At 42.7% G+C, this 17,394-nt stretch overlaps 1 protein-coding gene across 3 annotated transcripts in view; it reads right to left on the minus strand.

Moving 5' to 3' along the window:
* Positions 1-9,696, minus strand: part of IGSF5 (immunoglobulin superfamily member 5) — a 60,225-nt gene extending 50,529 nt beyond the window's left edge. For all 3 annotated transcript variants that reach the window (XM_078854529.1, XM_078854527.1, XM_073360389.1), the window contains exons 1-2: positions 9,470-9,696; positions 3,431-3,509 (exon numbers count right to left, since the gene is read on the minus strand). In XM_078854529.1, the coding sequence (XP_078710655.1) occupies positions 3,431-3,488 (58 nt within the window). In that variant the 5' untranslated portion in view covers positions 3,489-3,509; positions 9,470-9,696. The remainder of the gene's footprint in view (positions 1-3,430; positions 3,510-9,469) is intronic.
* Between the last annotated feature and the right edge of the window lie 7,698 nt (positions 9,697-17,394).

Consider the following 17,394-nt stretch of genomic DNA (forward strand, 5'->3'; position numbering starts at 1 on the left):
AATTCCATCCCGTAGTGTTTCTCAGCAAGAAGCTGTCTGAGAGGGAAAGCAACTGGTCAGTCAGTGAAAAAGATTGTTACGCCATTGTCTATGCTCTGGAAAAGCTACGCCCATACGTTTGGGGATGGCATTTCCACCTGCAAACCGACCATGCTGCCCTACAGTGGCTTCATACCGCCCCGAGAAATAACAAAAAACTTATTCAGTGGAGTTTAGCTCTCCAAGATTTTGATTTTGACATCCAACACATCTCAGGAGCTTCTAACAAAGTGGCTGATGCACTCTCCCATGAAAGTTTCCCAGAATCAACTGGTTAAAATCGTCCTTGAGATGTAGAAAATATTGTTAGTCTTTATACACTTGGTAGTATATTTAAAGGTGCATGTGTCTTATTAACTCTGTTTTCTCCTAGAGCTCCAGGAAGAAATCACAGCCAGTGTTTCACCCTATCTGTGATTTGGGGGGGGTGTCATAAATATAAAGTGAAGGGTAACCACCTTTCTGTATACAGAACTATAAAATCCCTCCTGGCCAGAGGCAAAACCCTTTCATCTGTAAAGGGTTAAGAAGCTAAGATAACCTCGCTGGCACCTGACCAAAATGACCAATGAGGAGACAAGATACTTTCAAAGCTGGAGGGGGCGGGGAAACAAAGGGTCTGTCTGTGTGTGTGATGCTTTTGCCGGGAACAGATCAGGAATGCTCTTCAGAACTCCTCAGAACTTCTGTTAAGTTAGTAAGTAGTCTAGCTAGATATGCGTTAGATTTTCTTTTGTTTAATGGCTGGTAAAATAGCTGTGCTGAATGGAATGTATTTTGCGGTTTTTGTGTCTTTTTGTAACTTAAGGTTTTGCCTAGAGGGTTCTCTCTGTTTTGAATCTGATTACCCTGTAAGGTATTTTCCATCCTGATTTTACAGAGGTGATTCTTTTACTTTTTCTTTAATTAAAATTCTTCTTTTAAGAGCCTGATTGCTTTTTCATTGTTCTTAAGATCCAAGGGTTTGGGTCTGTGTTCACCTATGCAAATTGGTGAGGATTTTTATCAAGCCTTCCCCAGAAAAGGGGGTGTAGGGCTTGGGGGGAGTGTTTTTGGTGGGGAAGACGTCTCCAGGTGGGTTCTTTTCCTGTTCTTTGTTTAGCATGCTTGGTGGTGGCAACATAGGGTTCAAGGACAAGGCAAACTTTGTACCTTGAGGAAGTTTTTAACCTAAGCTGGTAAGAATAAGCTTAGGGGGTCTTTCATGCAGGGCCCCAGATCCGTACCCTGGAGTTCAGAGTGGGGAAGGAACCTTGACAGAAGGGATAGTTCCATCATCCTGTTAGCACTGCAGATTTGTTCCACCTTCACTAGAACATTGTGACATCAGGTCACCTCCTCCATCCCAACGAGAACAGGAGGTGGACACAGGGAGCATTCCTAGTGCCCTTTCTTGTGTGGAGGTGAGAGAAGGGAGGCAGGGATCTGAGAGGGGTGGCTCAGGCACTACTATTGCTTTTTCAGGATAGGAAGCAAAATGAGAAACTGAGTAGATGGAGACATGGCTTGTTTCAGAGGAGAGGGAGAAGAGCAGGCTCTGCCCACTGCTACTTTCAGAATAGAGGCGGGAGAAACAGAAGTAAAAGGACCAGATGCAAAAGGAGGATTGGCTGGGGGCTGAGGGGTTCTACAAATCCAGGAGAGGAGCAGAGATGGGCCACCCATAGCACAGAGGCCTGCAGACAGGTAGTGGGGCAGCATAAATTGATTTGGGGAAGGAGGGCAGCATTAGTTAGTTTGCAGGATTATCGTCTTGTGGGGGATCCATTGCTTTATCGGGGCAGAATGTATTTATTGAATGATGAGGAAAGGAAAGGGCAACAAGAGCTGGAGCCAGCTGATTGGATGTGGCTGCTTGAGATGGGGTTGAAAGAAGAGAGAGGGAGAGAGGGAGCTGAGAGAGGAAAAGGAGCATGTTACTCTGCTGGCCCAGGCTGGAAGCTGTGTGTGATGATGACAAGTGAGGAGGAGCTTCAGTCTCACCTGTTCTGGACCTGGACCTGTCAGGATGAGTGTGCGAGCAAGGGCAGTAGGAAGGAGTGGGAATGTCTGGGGCCCAGGAGTTAGGAGCACTGAGGCTATGGGGGTAAAAGTAGAGGAGCCAAAGAAGCAGATGGGAGGAAGATCCTGGCAGAGGGAAGGCATTTTGGTAAGGTGGGGCTAGTCTTTGTATTTTATCAACTGGTCACCTAGCAAGGGAAAGTACCTTATTTTCTCCCCTTCCTCCTTCCTGCTGTGTAGCTGTCCTTGGTTTTCACTTTGTAAGCCTGGTCATGCTAGGTCAGCACTCCTAGCTGGCTGTGCTGCTGTGGAAGCTCAAGTCTCTATGAGATAACTGAGTAAGGTAACCAGAGGTTAAAGCAGATCAAAGTGGGAGGGAGGTGCTCCACAATTCTGGTGGCTTTATGTCATCATAGAGGGTGACATGTGGTGAAATGACACCGTAGTGACTTGTGTGAGAGACAGGACATAGGGGTGATAAGGGAATAAATGTGCGTCAAAGGTGTCTATGTCCCCAAACAGGTGCCAAACAAAGTGAGTGTGAGCATGTAAATGTGGTGCTGTGGGAACAACCTGTGTGTGCCTTATCCTCTCCCCACCAACACACACCCCACTATGGAAAGCTCGGAGGGCAGAGAGACCTGACAGGGCCATTCTTTTTCTCCTTGATTCAGTCAAGGAGAGGGGAAGGGTTTCTCATTTTTCCTGGAGGGGAGGGAGAGTTTGAAGTAGCAAGGTCTGCCTCTTTCCCTTCCAGTCCCCTAGGGAGAACCAGCAGGGAGACATATCGTCCTGTAGAAAAAAATGCAGTAGAGGTAGCTAGGAGATTCCCAGCTTGGACTATTCTTCTCCTCTCAGCTATTGGTGCTGTTTCGTCTGCTGGTGGAAAGACCTGAAGCCTCATAAATTCCCCAGACAGGTACAGCTCCCCCTGTTGCTCCCGACTGAAATTCTGCTGCCTGATGTGTCATTTCCCCAGGCAGTGCAGAGGCAGAAGGAGGGGGACTCTATGAGGAGCTGAGTTCCCTCAACCTCTGGAGAGGGCATGGATGGGGAACACTTTGCTTTTAGAGGAACTAAGGCCTTCCCTCTGCCACGATCTTCCTTGCATCTGCTTCCCTGACTCCTCTATGCCTTCTCCCTCTCCCCTCCTCCCCACTGTAACCCTTTCTAACACCTTCGTACTGTGGTCCAGCCAAATTCATGATGTATTTTCAGGCTTGAAAGGTAAAGCAATCCCTTCTAAGAATATTTAATAAATTCATTCACTATTAAGCATTACTGTGAAACATACATTTGATACTGCCTGTAATAGATATTTACGGTGCTTTAAAATTAGTTTATAAATGGTCTTCATTATGAGTCATTTAATGAATTAGCAATGTCCTACCTGTTAGTGAGGCAAATAGGAAAAAAGTGACTGGAATAAATTTCTGGAGGCTATCCATTGGAGCATTTTCTCCTGAAACCTAGGACAAAAAGGCATGTAGTTGTCATTGGATAGTTATCAAGAAGCTACACAACAGAATTGCTTAGGAAATGTTGCTGCTGGTTTTTATAGCGATCTAGCACAGAGGTAGGCAACCTATGGCATGTGTGCCAAAGGCGGCACCCGAGCTGATTTTTCAGTGGCACTCACACTGCCCGGGTCCTGGCCACCGGTCTGGGGGGCTCTGCATTTTAATTTCATTTTAAATGAAGCTTCTTAAACGTTTGAGAAACCTTATTTACTTTACATACAACAATAGTTTAATTATATATTATAGACATAGAAAGAGACCTTCTAAAAACGTTAAAATGTATTACTGGCACTTGAAACCTTAAATTAGAGTGAATAAATGAAGACTCGGCACACCACTTCTGAAAGGTTGCCGACCCCTGCTCTAGCATTTAAACATTTGTCCCTTTGTGTCCTGTATTACACACGTGTTGAGACGATTAAAGGTGACAGTGAGACCCTTTAACATAATGAAAATGGATCATGGGCAGCTGGGAGAAATAATTCTGAGTTGTCTGCAATTAAATGTGTACTCGGAGTACATCGTCCATGCTGCTGGTACTATTCTGGCAGACTAAAGAACTCTGTGGTCACCCATATCCTCTCTAAAGTAATTGGACAGGGTTTAATTCATGACTGAGGCTACCCATGGGATGTGTTTAATCAGTACAGCTCCAGGCTCCCTCAGTACATTTCCACTCTGGCCAGCGCCACACACTTTTAAAGCTATTCTGGCTAGCCCTGGGACCCTCAGCATAATGGGTTTTGTGGGAATAGTGCTCCTCTGCAACCCCTTCTGTGTGGGCTTTGTGCCCCTGAATGTCCTCTGCTAGAATCCACACTGGTTTCAAGCCCATTTTATTTCCTCACAGCAAAGCTTGGCAGAATTTGAGTTTAGGGGTTGGTTTTGTAATTTTGATGGCTAATATCAATGTTTATTTTTAATCATTTTTATTTGTATCAATTTAAACTTTCACAGTTGCACAAAGTTATGGGGTTTAAACATTTATTTTTATTTTTATCTATTTAAATTTTCAGAGTTGTGGGAAATTAGGGGGATAACACAACAGGGAGGGGCAGACAATAATTTAATAACAGTAGACGTTGAGATTCAAAAAGTTAAAGCTTTATAACCATTACAACACAGCTGCCAGTATCAGCTGTCAAAATATACAAAGTAAAGATCCTTAAACCAACCTCTAATAAGTTCTCAAGCAGCATTTTTCTCACTTTGCCTGTTAGTAAATTTTGATTATTACCAATGGAAATATTTTTTTTTCTTTGGTTTGTGTGTATCCGGTGAAATCAATGTTTATTGACATTTACCAAATAAAAATCTGTGGCTTCCTAGCCTACTCATAACACACCCATATTGGTTATGTTTCCAGAGAATTACTGACCAAGCAAACTACAATGAATCATGGTCAAAACATAATTTTCAAAAGTACTGATATTACTCTTATTACTGCACAATCCAGCTGCACACAAATCCTATTCACCTGTCAGTTATATATTAGTAGTTTTGTTTCCCTACAGGTACAATATCATCTACATTTCTTATTTTCCCAGCTCTGACAGGGCTGCAATATGGGTGATATTTGCATCTGTGCAGATAAGGTGTCACTTGGCACCCAAGGCGACTACACACCCCTATCTCTGCCCCTGCAGAGAACCAAGAGGAACTGGGAAAACATCACGGTACTTTACTTCCCCCTATAAAAACTGCCATTTTCTCTGTGCCCAACACAGCTCCTATTCAGTACTTTTATTCACACAGTTCAACAAGACTCTCAGCATGCTCTGTGTGGTGCCATTGATCCTGAGACTACTAGCTGCTGACGGAGAAAAACAACAGGACACATTGAGCTGTCTTTCCTGGTTTCTATTTGTGCGGTCACAACTAAAGAAGCTATCTGTACATTAGGGTGTGTCCTAATATTATTTTTCTGCCCTTTACTCAGGTCAGAAAAGACAAATATCCCTACTCCCAAAAGCAAACTTCTGCTGGCGTCCCAAAGAGGGCAGAGTTAAGGTTGTATGGATTGTCCTGTGTGAGAGTACCACCTTAGCACTGCATTTCCCAGGTCACTTCTACATGTGAGTCTGTGAGGCTCAGCTCACAGAGACATACTTATGCTAGCTCTCATCAAGCTAACCTACTAAAAATAGTAGCATAGCTGCAGTGGCACAGGCAAGCCACCTGAGCATAAACCCGTCCAGACCCCATGAGTACGTACTCAAGGCAGCTAGCCCATGCCACTACTTGCTGTTGCCCATGCTGCCACGGCTACACTACTATTTTTAGTACGCTAGCTCACTGAGAGCTAGTACAGGTATGTCTACTTGAGCTGGGAATCACACCCCAGCTCCAAGTAGAGACACTGCACAATCCCAGTTTCCTAATAGTTGTACTTTGTTTTATTGTAACCCTAACATTTATAAGAAGTATGTGGGAGGGACCTAGATTGCCTGTCATGGCTTGCACACTTTTCACTTTAGGGAATTAAACTCGTGCATTCAGGAAGAGGAAGAGGATGAAAGGATACTGTTTTGTGGCCACAACCTTTACTCCCTGTAACAAACTTCTGTTGCCTTTAAATAGACCTTGCTTTGTGACACCTAGACCCTTACTCTGGAACCTGTACAAATTAATAGCACAGCAGTGACACTGTGGGTTCCCTATAAAAATGTTTTACTTCTTCTTGCTTTTAAAAGCAATACTACTAGGGTGACCAGATGTCCCGATTTTATAGGGACAGCCCTGATTTTTGAGTCTTTTTCTTATATAGGGTCCTATTACCCCCCACCCCCCATCTCGATTTTTGACATTTGCTGTCTGGTCCCCCTAAATACTACATGGGGAAAAAAGCTGTCATGACCATTTTATTTCTCTTGAACAAATCCAGTACCTTGCTATGTTACAGTAAGAGCCTGTATTTAAGGGTCTGTATTAATAACCAATAGGGACTTTGTGATTATAGCTGTGTGGAAAAGGCAAATTTCTGCCTCAGATGAATTTGTAGCACTTCCTAGGATCAAGACCCTTAAAGGAATGTGCAGAATGTATGTGGCTCCCTCCTGCACTGGAACTATTTGTGCTGTGGTTACTTCTTGCAAAACAGCTAGAACCCTGAAATCACCCTGGCAGGTGAAATAAACAAACAACAGAAATGCCGTTTCAGTTCATTTAATTGCAATTTAAAGGCTAGTGTGTGTTTTTGTTAGTGATTCAAGGTCTTAGATAGATAGATAGATAGATTCTGAAATCATTTAAGTTTACTTTAGATACATGCTCGTTCTCACATTTTGTGTGGTGAAAAGTCCATTATTAAGCAGCTGAAAAAGACAGGATCCAATTCCTAATAAAATGAAACTTTTCTCTTTCATCTGCAGCATTTATTCTCACCGCACAAAATCTGGCAATGTTTGCATGTAATTATCTCCAGTATTAATAGAAATAATAGAGGTAAATCCCCAGACCAGGAAGCAAATCCAAAATTATTAACCTGCACTTTCTGTTGTACCCATGCAACTAGAGAAAATTCCATGATTTCAGATTTTGTTATTCTTCTGATTTGGAATGGAAACATAATTATAATTTCCTGATTAATTAAATTTTCAAAAAAGAAAATTAATTTTTGGTCAATCAAAATATTTTGTTTAAATAAAATGAAAGTGTTTCATTCCGGTTTTGACTTTTTAAAAATTTTCTATTCTATTGCCATTTATAATAGAATATAAAATATTGAAATGAAAAATCATTTTGAAATTAAAAATCAAGATGTTCTGTTCTAATAAGGTTGAAACAGAATGTTTTGCCGTTATTCAAATGCTTCATTTCAATTTTTTCTATATGAAATGTTGATGAAATTAATGCATTCCCAAGGAAAGTCTCAGTTTTGATAAAACAGCATTTTCAGCCAGCATACCAATTAGTTGGAAAAATATCAACCAGCTACTTGTATAAACTTAATATTGCATAGTCGTTAAGACTAAATTTTGCTTTAAATCTCTTGTACTTGTAGATCCTGGGCCTGCTCCTGCACCTATTAAACTCAGTGACAAAGATGAACACTTTTAAATAAATAGGAGCAGGATCTGGTCCCCTACATTCATGTGGGGCCTGAGTCTCCATTGCTGTGAAATTTGTGTAGTTGTTTACACCAGAGCTGACTGGGTGTAAAATGTGCCTGTCATAAATATAAAGGGAAGGGTAAACCCCTTTGAAATCCCTCCTGGCCAGGGGAAAGCTCCTCTCACCTGTAAAGGGTTAAGAAGCTAAAGGTAACCTCGCTGGCACCTGACCAAAATGACCAATGAGGAGACAAGATACTTTCAAAAGCTGGGAGGAGGGAGAGAAACAAAGGGTCTGCGTCTGTCTGTAGTCGTCTTGGCCGGGGACAGAACAGGAATGGAGTCTTAGAACTTTTAGTAAGTAATCTAGCTAGGTATGTGTTAGATTATGATTTCTTTAAATGGCTGAGAAAAGAATTGTGCTGAATAGAATAACTACTTCTGTCTGTGTATCTTTTTTGTAACTTAAGGTTTTGCCTAGAGGGGTTCTCTATGTTTTTGAATCTAATTACCCTGTAAGATATCTACCATCCTGATTTTACAAGGGGGATTTCTTTATTTCTATTTACTTCTATTTTTTATTAAAAGTCTTCTTGTAAAACACTGAATGCTTTTTCATTGTTCTCAGATCCAAGGGTTTGCGTCTGTGGTCACCTATGCAAATTGGTGAGGCTTTTTATCCAACATTTCCCAGGAAAGGGGGGGTGCAAGTGTTGGGAGGATTGTTCATTGTTCTTAAGATCCAAGGGTCTGGGTCTGTAGTCACCTAGGCAAATTGGTGAGGCTTTTTACCAAATCTTGTCCAGGAAGTGGGGTGCAAGGTTTTGGGGAAGTATTTTGGGGGGAAGGACGCGTCCAAACAGCTCTTCCCCAGTAACCAGTATTAGTTTGGTGGTGGTAGTGGCCAGTCCAAGGATAACGGGTGTAATATTTTGTACCTTGGGGAAGTTTTGACCTAAGCTGGTAAAGATAAGCTTAGGAGGTTTTTCATGCAGGTCCCCACATCTGTACCCTAGAGTTCAGAGTGGGGGAGGAACCGTGACAGTGCCCATTCCAATCTGGCAGCATTTTACACCCACTTTGCACCCACTGTGTACTGAGGTAAATGACCCCACGTGGTGCAAAACAATGGTGAATCAGGGCTGACACACATAAATGAGTATGAATTGAAAATAAATATGGAACTTAAGGTTTAGCTCAAGCTCCATACTAGCAACTGTGTTTAACACAAGGTTAGCTTTTGGCATGCTAGAAGCTTCTTTGTTGCTCCATGAATAAAGACTGAAGACATGTAAAGAAAGGTTACACGATGAATGCTTAGGCTCTGATCCTGCACTGAGCCCTAAATGGGAGGACCCCTGTGCCCACAAGAGCCTTACTTAAGTCAGAGGCTCTGTGTGTTCTGTTCTGTTTTATTCTATAATGGTTGTTGTGCCACGCTCATCACCATAGTATTTGAGTGCCTTCCGGTCATGCATTAAGTGGCGTTACTAACTTCTGTGGACATGACAACACACCCAAGCAGAGCTCATTGCAGGTTCAGGGTCTAAGTTAAAGCTGAAAAGTGAATACAAGAACAACATATTACCACACTCACTGTTCCCAATGTTAGAGTTTTTTTAAAGCTATATTTCAGACACAATTCCTTATGCCAGAGTATTTAGCAGTTAACTGGTAACACAGCTGGAAAACTGAAAGCCTTTCTCAAACGCCATTTCTAACCCCAGGAAATAGTTTTAAAACTATCTAAATCCAATTTAGATTAATTCTGATTAAATTATTTGATTTATTTATGAAAATCCATTGTAAAATCATTAATCTATTTTAAACTAATAAATACAGGTGATGTTTTCTTACCTTCGCTGTGAAGATTGTCTTTTAAAAGTCTTGGATAAATTCTCAGATATTCTCACATGAACAAAAAATCTACTACCAGTGGCACCTGGATGCACATAACTCCTCATACACACACACATACACTGAATGTCTCTCAAAAGTGTTGATTTCTCTTTCCCATTTTGCTGGACGATCTTAAAGAAACTATTTCAGTGTAGTTTCTGTTCACTGCTTTTAATGGCTGTGCTTTGCAGTGACAATGTAGTTGTGATAAGATAAGGTTAGATTCCAAAATCAATGTGCATATTCCTTTATTAATCATTAACAAGCACTGTGAAAAGAATTGCGTAAATGCCTGTGAGGTGGATCCAGGAAAAAACTGCACATAAATCTGACCTGAGAAGTTAGGTTGGTGATGATACTTACTGCCATAACTAAGGCTTGCTCAGAAACATTGCCTAGGGTTGATCTGTCAGATCATTCCAGTGTGAGCACTAGCACTTACTGTGATTATTAGTAACTCCAGAAAAAACAACGAGGAGTCCTTGTGGCACCTTAGAAACTAACAAATTTATTTGGGCATAAGCTTTCATGGGCTAGAACCCACTTCATCAGATGCATGGAGTGGAAAATAAAGGAGCAGGTATAAATACATGAAAAGATGTGATTTGCCTTACCAGGTGTGAGGATAGTCTAATGAGACAATTGACAGCAGGACACCAAGGGAGGAAAAATAATTTTTGTAGTGGTAATGAGAGTGGCCCATTTCAAACAGTTGATAAGAAGGTGTGAGTAACAGTAGGGGGAAATTAGTATTGGGAAAATTAGGTTTAGGTTTTGTAATGACCCAGTCCCAGTCTTTATTCAGGCCTAATTTGATGGTGTCCAGTTTGCAAATTAATTCCAGTTCTGCAGTTTCACATTGGAGTCTGTTTTTGAAGTTTTTTTGTTGAAGAATTGCGACTTTTAGGTCTGTTATTGAGTGGCCAGGGAGATTGAAGTGTTCTCCTACTGGTTTTTGAATGTAATAATTCCTGATGTCAGATTTGTGTCCATTTATTCTTTTGCGTAGAGACTGTATACAGTTTCACCAATGTACATGGCAGAGGGGCATTGCTGGTACATGATGGCATATATAACTCCAGAGTTACCCTCATGGATTTGTTGAGGTTTATTGCATTTACATCAGAGTAAAGTAGAGCAGAAATTAGCCTTTACTGAGAAGTGTATTTTTCAAAAAAGATAGTCAGAAAATTTCTGTTTTAAAATGTTTTTGATAGAAAATACAGTTTCTGCAAAATCAAAGTTTTCCATGGGAAAAATTTCAATTTTCCTGATTTTTTTTTTCATTTTACATTGGGAAAACCTAAACAAAATCTAAACAGTAGGTCAGGGTGACCTAAATCAAGATATTTCTCACAAACTTTAAGGCCAGAAGGGACCATCATGATCATTTAGTCTGACCTCCTGCACATTGCAGGCCACAGAACCTCACCCACCCACTCCTGTAACAGAAAATCCATCATTTACACCAGTTTAAACCTGCAAGTGACTCATGCCCCATGCTGCAGGGGAAAGTGAAAACCCCCAGGATCTCTGCCAATCTGACCTGGGGGCAAATTTCTTCCTGACCACTAATCTGGCGATCAGTTGGACCCTGAGCATGTGGGCAAGACCCACTAGCCAGACACCTGGGAAAGAATTTTCTGTAATAACTCAGAGCCCTCCCCATCTAGTGTCCCATCACCAGCCATTTGGGATATTTGCTGCTAGCAGTTGCAGATCGACTACATGGCATTGTAGGCAGTCTTATCATACCATCCCCTCCATAAATTTATCGAGCTCAGTCTTGAAGCCAGTTAGGTTTTTTGTCCCCACTGCTCCCCTTTCAGTTTGTTAAATCAAAACATTTCTGGTCAATTTGACATTAATCTGTTTTCTGAGCTATCATGCTGCCTCATAGGAGTTGTCGTTTGGGTGCATCATACTCCCATTCACTGCTATGGGCTGGGCTCACTGGCTTTTCCTACATTTCCTATGATCACCATGTCCTAGCTGGTTGAATCAATGCAGTGCATTACAGGAGTCACATAATCACAGTGCCGCGCCAGAGACATAATCCAGGGGGAGACGCTGTCCATAAGAAAGAATGGATGTATGAGACACCTGAACTGCAGCTCCCATATGGCAGGCCAGCAGCTCAGATAAACACAGATTAATGTCAAATTTACCTGAAATGACCCTGAAACATTTTGATTCGGGAATGTTAAAACATTGCATTTCAATATTTCCACATCAAAGTTTTTTGGAACTTCCATGAGAAAAAAAATCAATATTTCAATATTTGATGAAATATTTGTTTGAAGTATCATCATTTCACCTGGTACACAAATGCATATTTTGACTCGCTCTCATTTTTTACTTTTCTTCACTTTTCCAAACATCTTTGTTGCTGTGCCTCTGACATCATAGTAGAAAAGTTGTGGTTTTTTTTAAATGAGTCTTATCCTCTCAGCCAATAAGCCTAATGAACTCCATAAAAGTATCAAATGTGTACATTTATGAACAAGTATGTTTCTAACTGTCTGAAGCCAGATGAGGAGTGCGGAAGTCCTAGAGACCAACTACCATCCTGGATTGCATCAGTAGAGAAGGACACCTAGACAACAGCTTTAAAATATGTGTTTGGATCTCAAATTAGTTCTCAGGGAGGCTTTCTGAAGGAACATCTCTTTGTGAAATGGCCTGATGGACTTCAGTGGCTACTTTCAAACTTTTAAAAATTTATTTTCAATTTGACATCAATAGCTCTCTTGGTTTGTAACTTCAGCCACATCACCCCTCTCTTTGTATTCCACCACTGCCTCTCCCATCTCTACTGCATTAAACACAACTGCTTGTCTTCAGTCTTTAACCCCTTCGTGGCCTGTCATTGCCTGTATCATATAGAGCTGCCAATGATGGTAGTCTTTATCACCCCTGGGTACAATGTTCCCCTCAGACATCTTTATGCTTTCTCCTATGCCATCCCCTATGGGAGGAGTTTCCCATAAAAATCCACAAAACTACTCTATTATCCTATTTCAAATCCCTCCTTAAAACTCCCCTCTGTGACTGCTGCTTAGGACACTACCTGTGACCACTGCACGCTTGCCCTGTGCTCCCTCATCTGTGTGTTGTACCAATTTGTTGTCTATTATCAGACACTTAGACTGTGAGTTCTTTGGGACAGGGACCATCTTTTAATTACAGTTGTGTTCAGTGCCTACTACAACGGGGCACCAATCCTAACAGCAGTCTTCTAGGCACGGTTGCAACACAAACAAATGAATATTAATAACAAATGTCACTCCCATTCATGCATCAGTGTCATTGCATTGTGTCAGCAGCAAGCTATTATTGCAGTCAAAACTTATTTTCCATTCACATTACCACTTAATAACAATAGCACGAGAATGTGTCACTCCTCTATTCTCAGTGAGGCCCCAGTCCCGCAAAGATTTATGTACTTGCCTAACTTTTTACACTGTTCGTAGTATCATTGAAAGAAATGGGACTACCCACAGGGCATAAAGTTACTCCCCTGTTTAAGTCATTGCAGGAATGGGGCCCAAGCCTCCAGTCAGTTGAGTTTCCATTCCCACAAACACAAGCAGTTCTCAAGAGAGAAGGGAGGCACAGAGACAGGTTTGAGTGCCTGGGGATTTCCCTGGCGTGCACTGCACACTGAAATGGAAGCTCTAGAGGCATTTTTAAACTTTAAAAGCACAGGATAGCAGGACTGAGCGGTGGTATTTCTGTGTCCCTCAGCCTCAGAAAAGAATAGGCCAGCTAGCCACCCATCTGCTAAGGATATTAGCTGAAGGAGACATCCCAGGCACCCCTTGGAAGGGGATGATAGGCTGTTAGGCATCTCTCCTACTCCCCACACTGATAGCATCTCAGGTGAGAAGGGGGAAGATAAAGGTAAGGTTTAGGGGCTATGCTGGGACCTTCTCAAGCTCCCTCTAGAAGGGATGGTCCTTAACTTTCTCAAATGTCAGTAAGATTCTAGGCAAATTCCTTTTGAAGAATATTTTATTAACTTAATTGATTTATTTAGATGTTGGTTGGAAGGAAATTCCATTCCAAAGGGAGTCTGTCCAAAGCTCTCAGAGCCCTTGACAAACACTTAAAAACACAATGTAGCAGCTGCAAAGCACAAATTAGCCCAAACGGCAGTGCTGCTTCTTTCCACTCTACCATATCTCGAGTAATCACCATGGTGTGATCAGTGCAGCTTCACACCCCTACCATACTGTCCCATGAGACAAATACCCCACCTCAGCCAATGCCAGCTCAAACAGATGAGCTTTGCAGCATGCCAGGGAAGGTCAACAAATTTAGGCTATTTCAGAGATTGGGATGAGGAACAGCATTCCAAAAAAGAAGTGCCAGTATGGAGAGACCTCTGCCAGCAGCCCTCTTCTTTTGTGACACACACATTATTTTTACAATAGTAGATCATTCATCTCGATTTACCCACCCACTAAACCAGACAATTGATGCAATTTTCAAAAGTACCCAAGTCACTTAGGTTTCTAAGTCCCATTCCCAAAAGTAACTCAGGCTCTTGAGGCCAGATTCTTAAAGGTGTTTAGATAGGTGCTAGAACTAGGGATGCTGCCACTCCCCCAGGCTTGAAGTGATTTCCATGATATACAGGGTTTACAGTTTGGTTCAATGGCTCTCAGCACCCCCACTGTCCAAATTGTTCCAGCATACCTGGATGTTTAGCTGCCTAAAGATGCAGATAGGCACCTGGTAGAACTTTCAAAATGGCTTTGTGTCCAACTCTCACTGAAACTACTGCAAGTTAGGTATTCAGATTATGTGAAAATTCCACTGGTTACCTACTTGCACCTTTAGGTGCATAAATATCTTTAAAAATCTGACCCACAGAAGCGTAAATACCATTGACTTGCAATGATACCTACATCTCCAAGGCCCAGACCCTCAGAAGGTATGTAGGCACCTCACTCCCATTCATTTCCATGGGAATTACATGCCGAAATACCTGTGAAGGGTGGGGCTCCAGTATCTAAGTCACTTTTGAAAATGGAACTTAGTCTCCTAACTCACTGTCTACACTTTGATCTGGAGGCGTAAATTTCAGTTTGAGGAGCCATACCCTTGCTAGCTCTGATGGAATGAGAGTGCAACAGAAGGGGCTAGCCGTCCCGAGTATGAGCCCTTTTAACATGCTCGATCAGAGTGAGTGCAGGTATGTCTCCTCGAGCTGGGAATGTCAGCTCCAGGGTAGACATACTTTTAGATGCTTTTGAAAATTGTACCCAGTTTCCCCATGAATGAGGCAAATTTGCATGAGTGACACAAAGCTGAAGCTAAATTTTTTTAATAAGGAAAGTGTATTTTTCCCCACTCTGCTTCCTCTCAGAAATGGCTGATCATTTTTAGTTCACGTATTACAAAAAAATCTCCTTCAGGTTGGAAGCAAATTACTCCCTTCCCTCACCCTGCTGATCTTAGCTACTCTCCACAGAGCGACTAAGCAGGAGAGTAGCCTAACATGTCCAAACCCATAGTCCCTGTAGAGTACTGGTTCTCAGACTGTGGGTCGAGATCTCAAACTGTGGGTCGCAACGCCTTTTTAATGGGGTCCCCAGGGCTGGTGTTAGACTTGCTGGGGCTCAGCGTGGCAGGGAGCAGGTTACAGGCCTCCCAGCTGGGCTGAAGCCCTTGGGCTTTGGCCTCCCCGCCTACCACTGTGGGTTGCAGGCTTTGGCTTTGGTCCCCCTTACCCCCCCGACTCAGGGTGAGGGGCTCAGGCGGGCTTTGGCTTCAGTCCCTTCTCCTGGGGTCATGTAGTATTTTGTTGTCAGAAGGAGGTCGTGGTGCAATGAAGTTTGAACAGGGCTGGCCTTACCATGAGGCGAACTGAGGCAGCCACCTCAGGTGCCAGACTGGGGGCGAGGGAGTGCCACTAGGACCCAGATGTAGAAAATTGTGTCTGCTGCTGGGGCATATGTTTTCTCTCCGCTCTAGATGCACAGAGATGGTGGAGCGCTGTGCTGGAGAAAGGAGGGCACAAGAGACATATCAGGCAGGCAGGAGAAAAGGTGAGAGGGAATAACAGAAAGCAGCAGGAGCTGCCGGGAGAGAGAGGAGGAGGAGCCTCTTACATATCTCTCTAGCATCCCCAGGAGCCTGGACTGATTAACACCAGCTTCTCAGGGAGCTTCCTGTTTCCTGCGGCTTCCCAGAACCCACTTGAGGAGAACAGGCAGTCAACTGACGTAGTAGTAGGAGCCAATTAGGCCCTTAAGATGCTGATATCTTCCCTCACTCAGGCCCTGCTACCAGCCTGCTTATTTGTCCCCTTCAACTGAGTGTTGAGAGCCACTATAGCTGGCACAGAACAACAGTCATGAGTGAAAGAAGAAAACGCCCCTCTGGGGCAGCATTCAGAAAAAGAAAGAAAGCAAAGGAAGGAGCTCTCCTGAGATACATAGACACAAATGTTCACGGTGAGCCTTCTGGCCCCAGTGAGGATGTGAGTGGTGAGGAGATGCCTGATCTTCCAGTTAGTCAGAGTGCAGGTGACTTGGCAGCTACTGCAGCATCCATATCTCCATCTCAAATGGATGTAACCGTGCACAATCCTGAAGAAAAGTGTAGATCAGAGAAGAGTGTTGTAGAGGCGCAAGAAACAGCTACTGCTGAGTTTAGTTCCTTAAGTCTAGATGATCCAGGACTGTGTACCCACTTGAGCAGTAGCCTGAGGGACCTCCTTGTACTGCATGGGCCACAGCAAGTGAAAAACTTCATGTTCCCCAAAGACAACGAAAATAGAAGTTTCCATCCAACAAATTACTGGTGTGAAATCCCCAACAGTGACAAAGTGGAGAGGCCATGGCTTATGTACTCAAAAACCCAGAGTGCTGCACATTGTTTTTGTTGCACACTCTTCCAGTCTAATGTTCCAGCCACATTGGATTCTACAGGAATAAAGGACTGGAAAAATCTGGCTAGAAATCTGGCATGCCATGAGAAGGCAGCAAATCACCAGAGAGCATTCCATAGGTGGAAAGAGTCTGAGATGAGACTAAGGTTAAAGGCTACCATAGATGCTCAGCATCAAGAGAAGACTGCATCGGAGTCTCTTTACTGGCAAAATGTTCTGAAAAGGCTCATTGTGAGAATGCTTGCTACCCAAAACCTAGCACTGCGTGGCACTTCAGATCAGCTGTATGTGCCAAACTATGGAAACTTCCTTAAAATTGTGGAGCTGATGGCTGAGTTTGATGCTGTGCTCTAGGAGCTATTAAAAAGAGTCACCACCCAAGAAATGTACACACACCACTACCTTGGAAAAGCAATTCAAAATGAGATCATACAGTTACTAGCAACAAAAGTCAAACAGAAGATTGTGGCAGATCTGAAGGCAGCAAGATATTATTCAGTTATTCTGGACTGCACACCTGACATCAGCCATATGGAACAAATGACTTTAATGGTGCGTTTTGTAACAACAACAGAACCTAGTGAAAATGCCCCTGCAATGGTGACTGTCAGAGAGCATTTTCTAGAATTTATTAACATTGATGATACTTCAGGAGCTGGTATGACAAATGTGCTTCTTAAAAAGCTGGAAGATACAGGAATTGCGATAGCTGACATGAGAGGTCAGGGCTACGATAATGGAGCCAACATGAGAGGAAAGAACAAAGGAGTGCAGACACGGATCCGAGAGTTAAACCCTCAAGCTTTTTTTGTCCCACGCAGTTCTCATTCATTGAGCTTGGTGGTCAGTGATCCAGCATCAGCTTCTAGTGAGGCTGCTGAATTTTTTAATGTAATTCAAAGCATCTATGTATTTTTCTCTGCATCAACTCTTTGATGGCAAATTTTGAAGCAACATCTGGGAACATCCTCTCTGACACTGA

This window comes from Lepidochelys kempii, chromosome 1 (assembly GCF_965140285.1).
Source record: "Lepidochelys kempii isolate rLepKem1 chromosome 1, rLepKem1.hap1, whole genome shotgun sequence".
Taxonomy (NCBI): Eukaryota; Metazoa; Chordata; order Testudines; family Cheloniidae; genus Lepidochelys; species Lepidochelys kempii.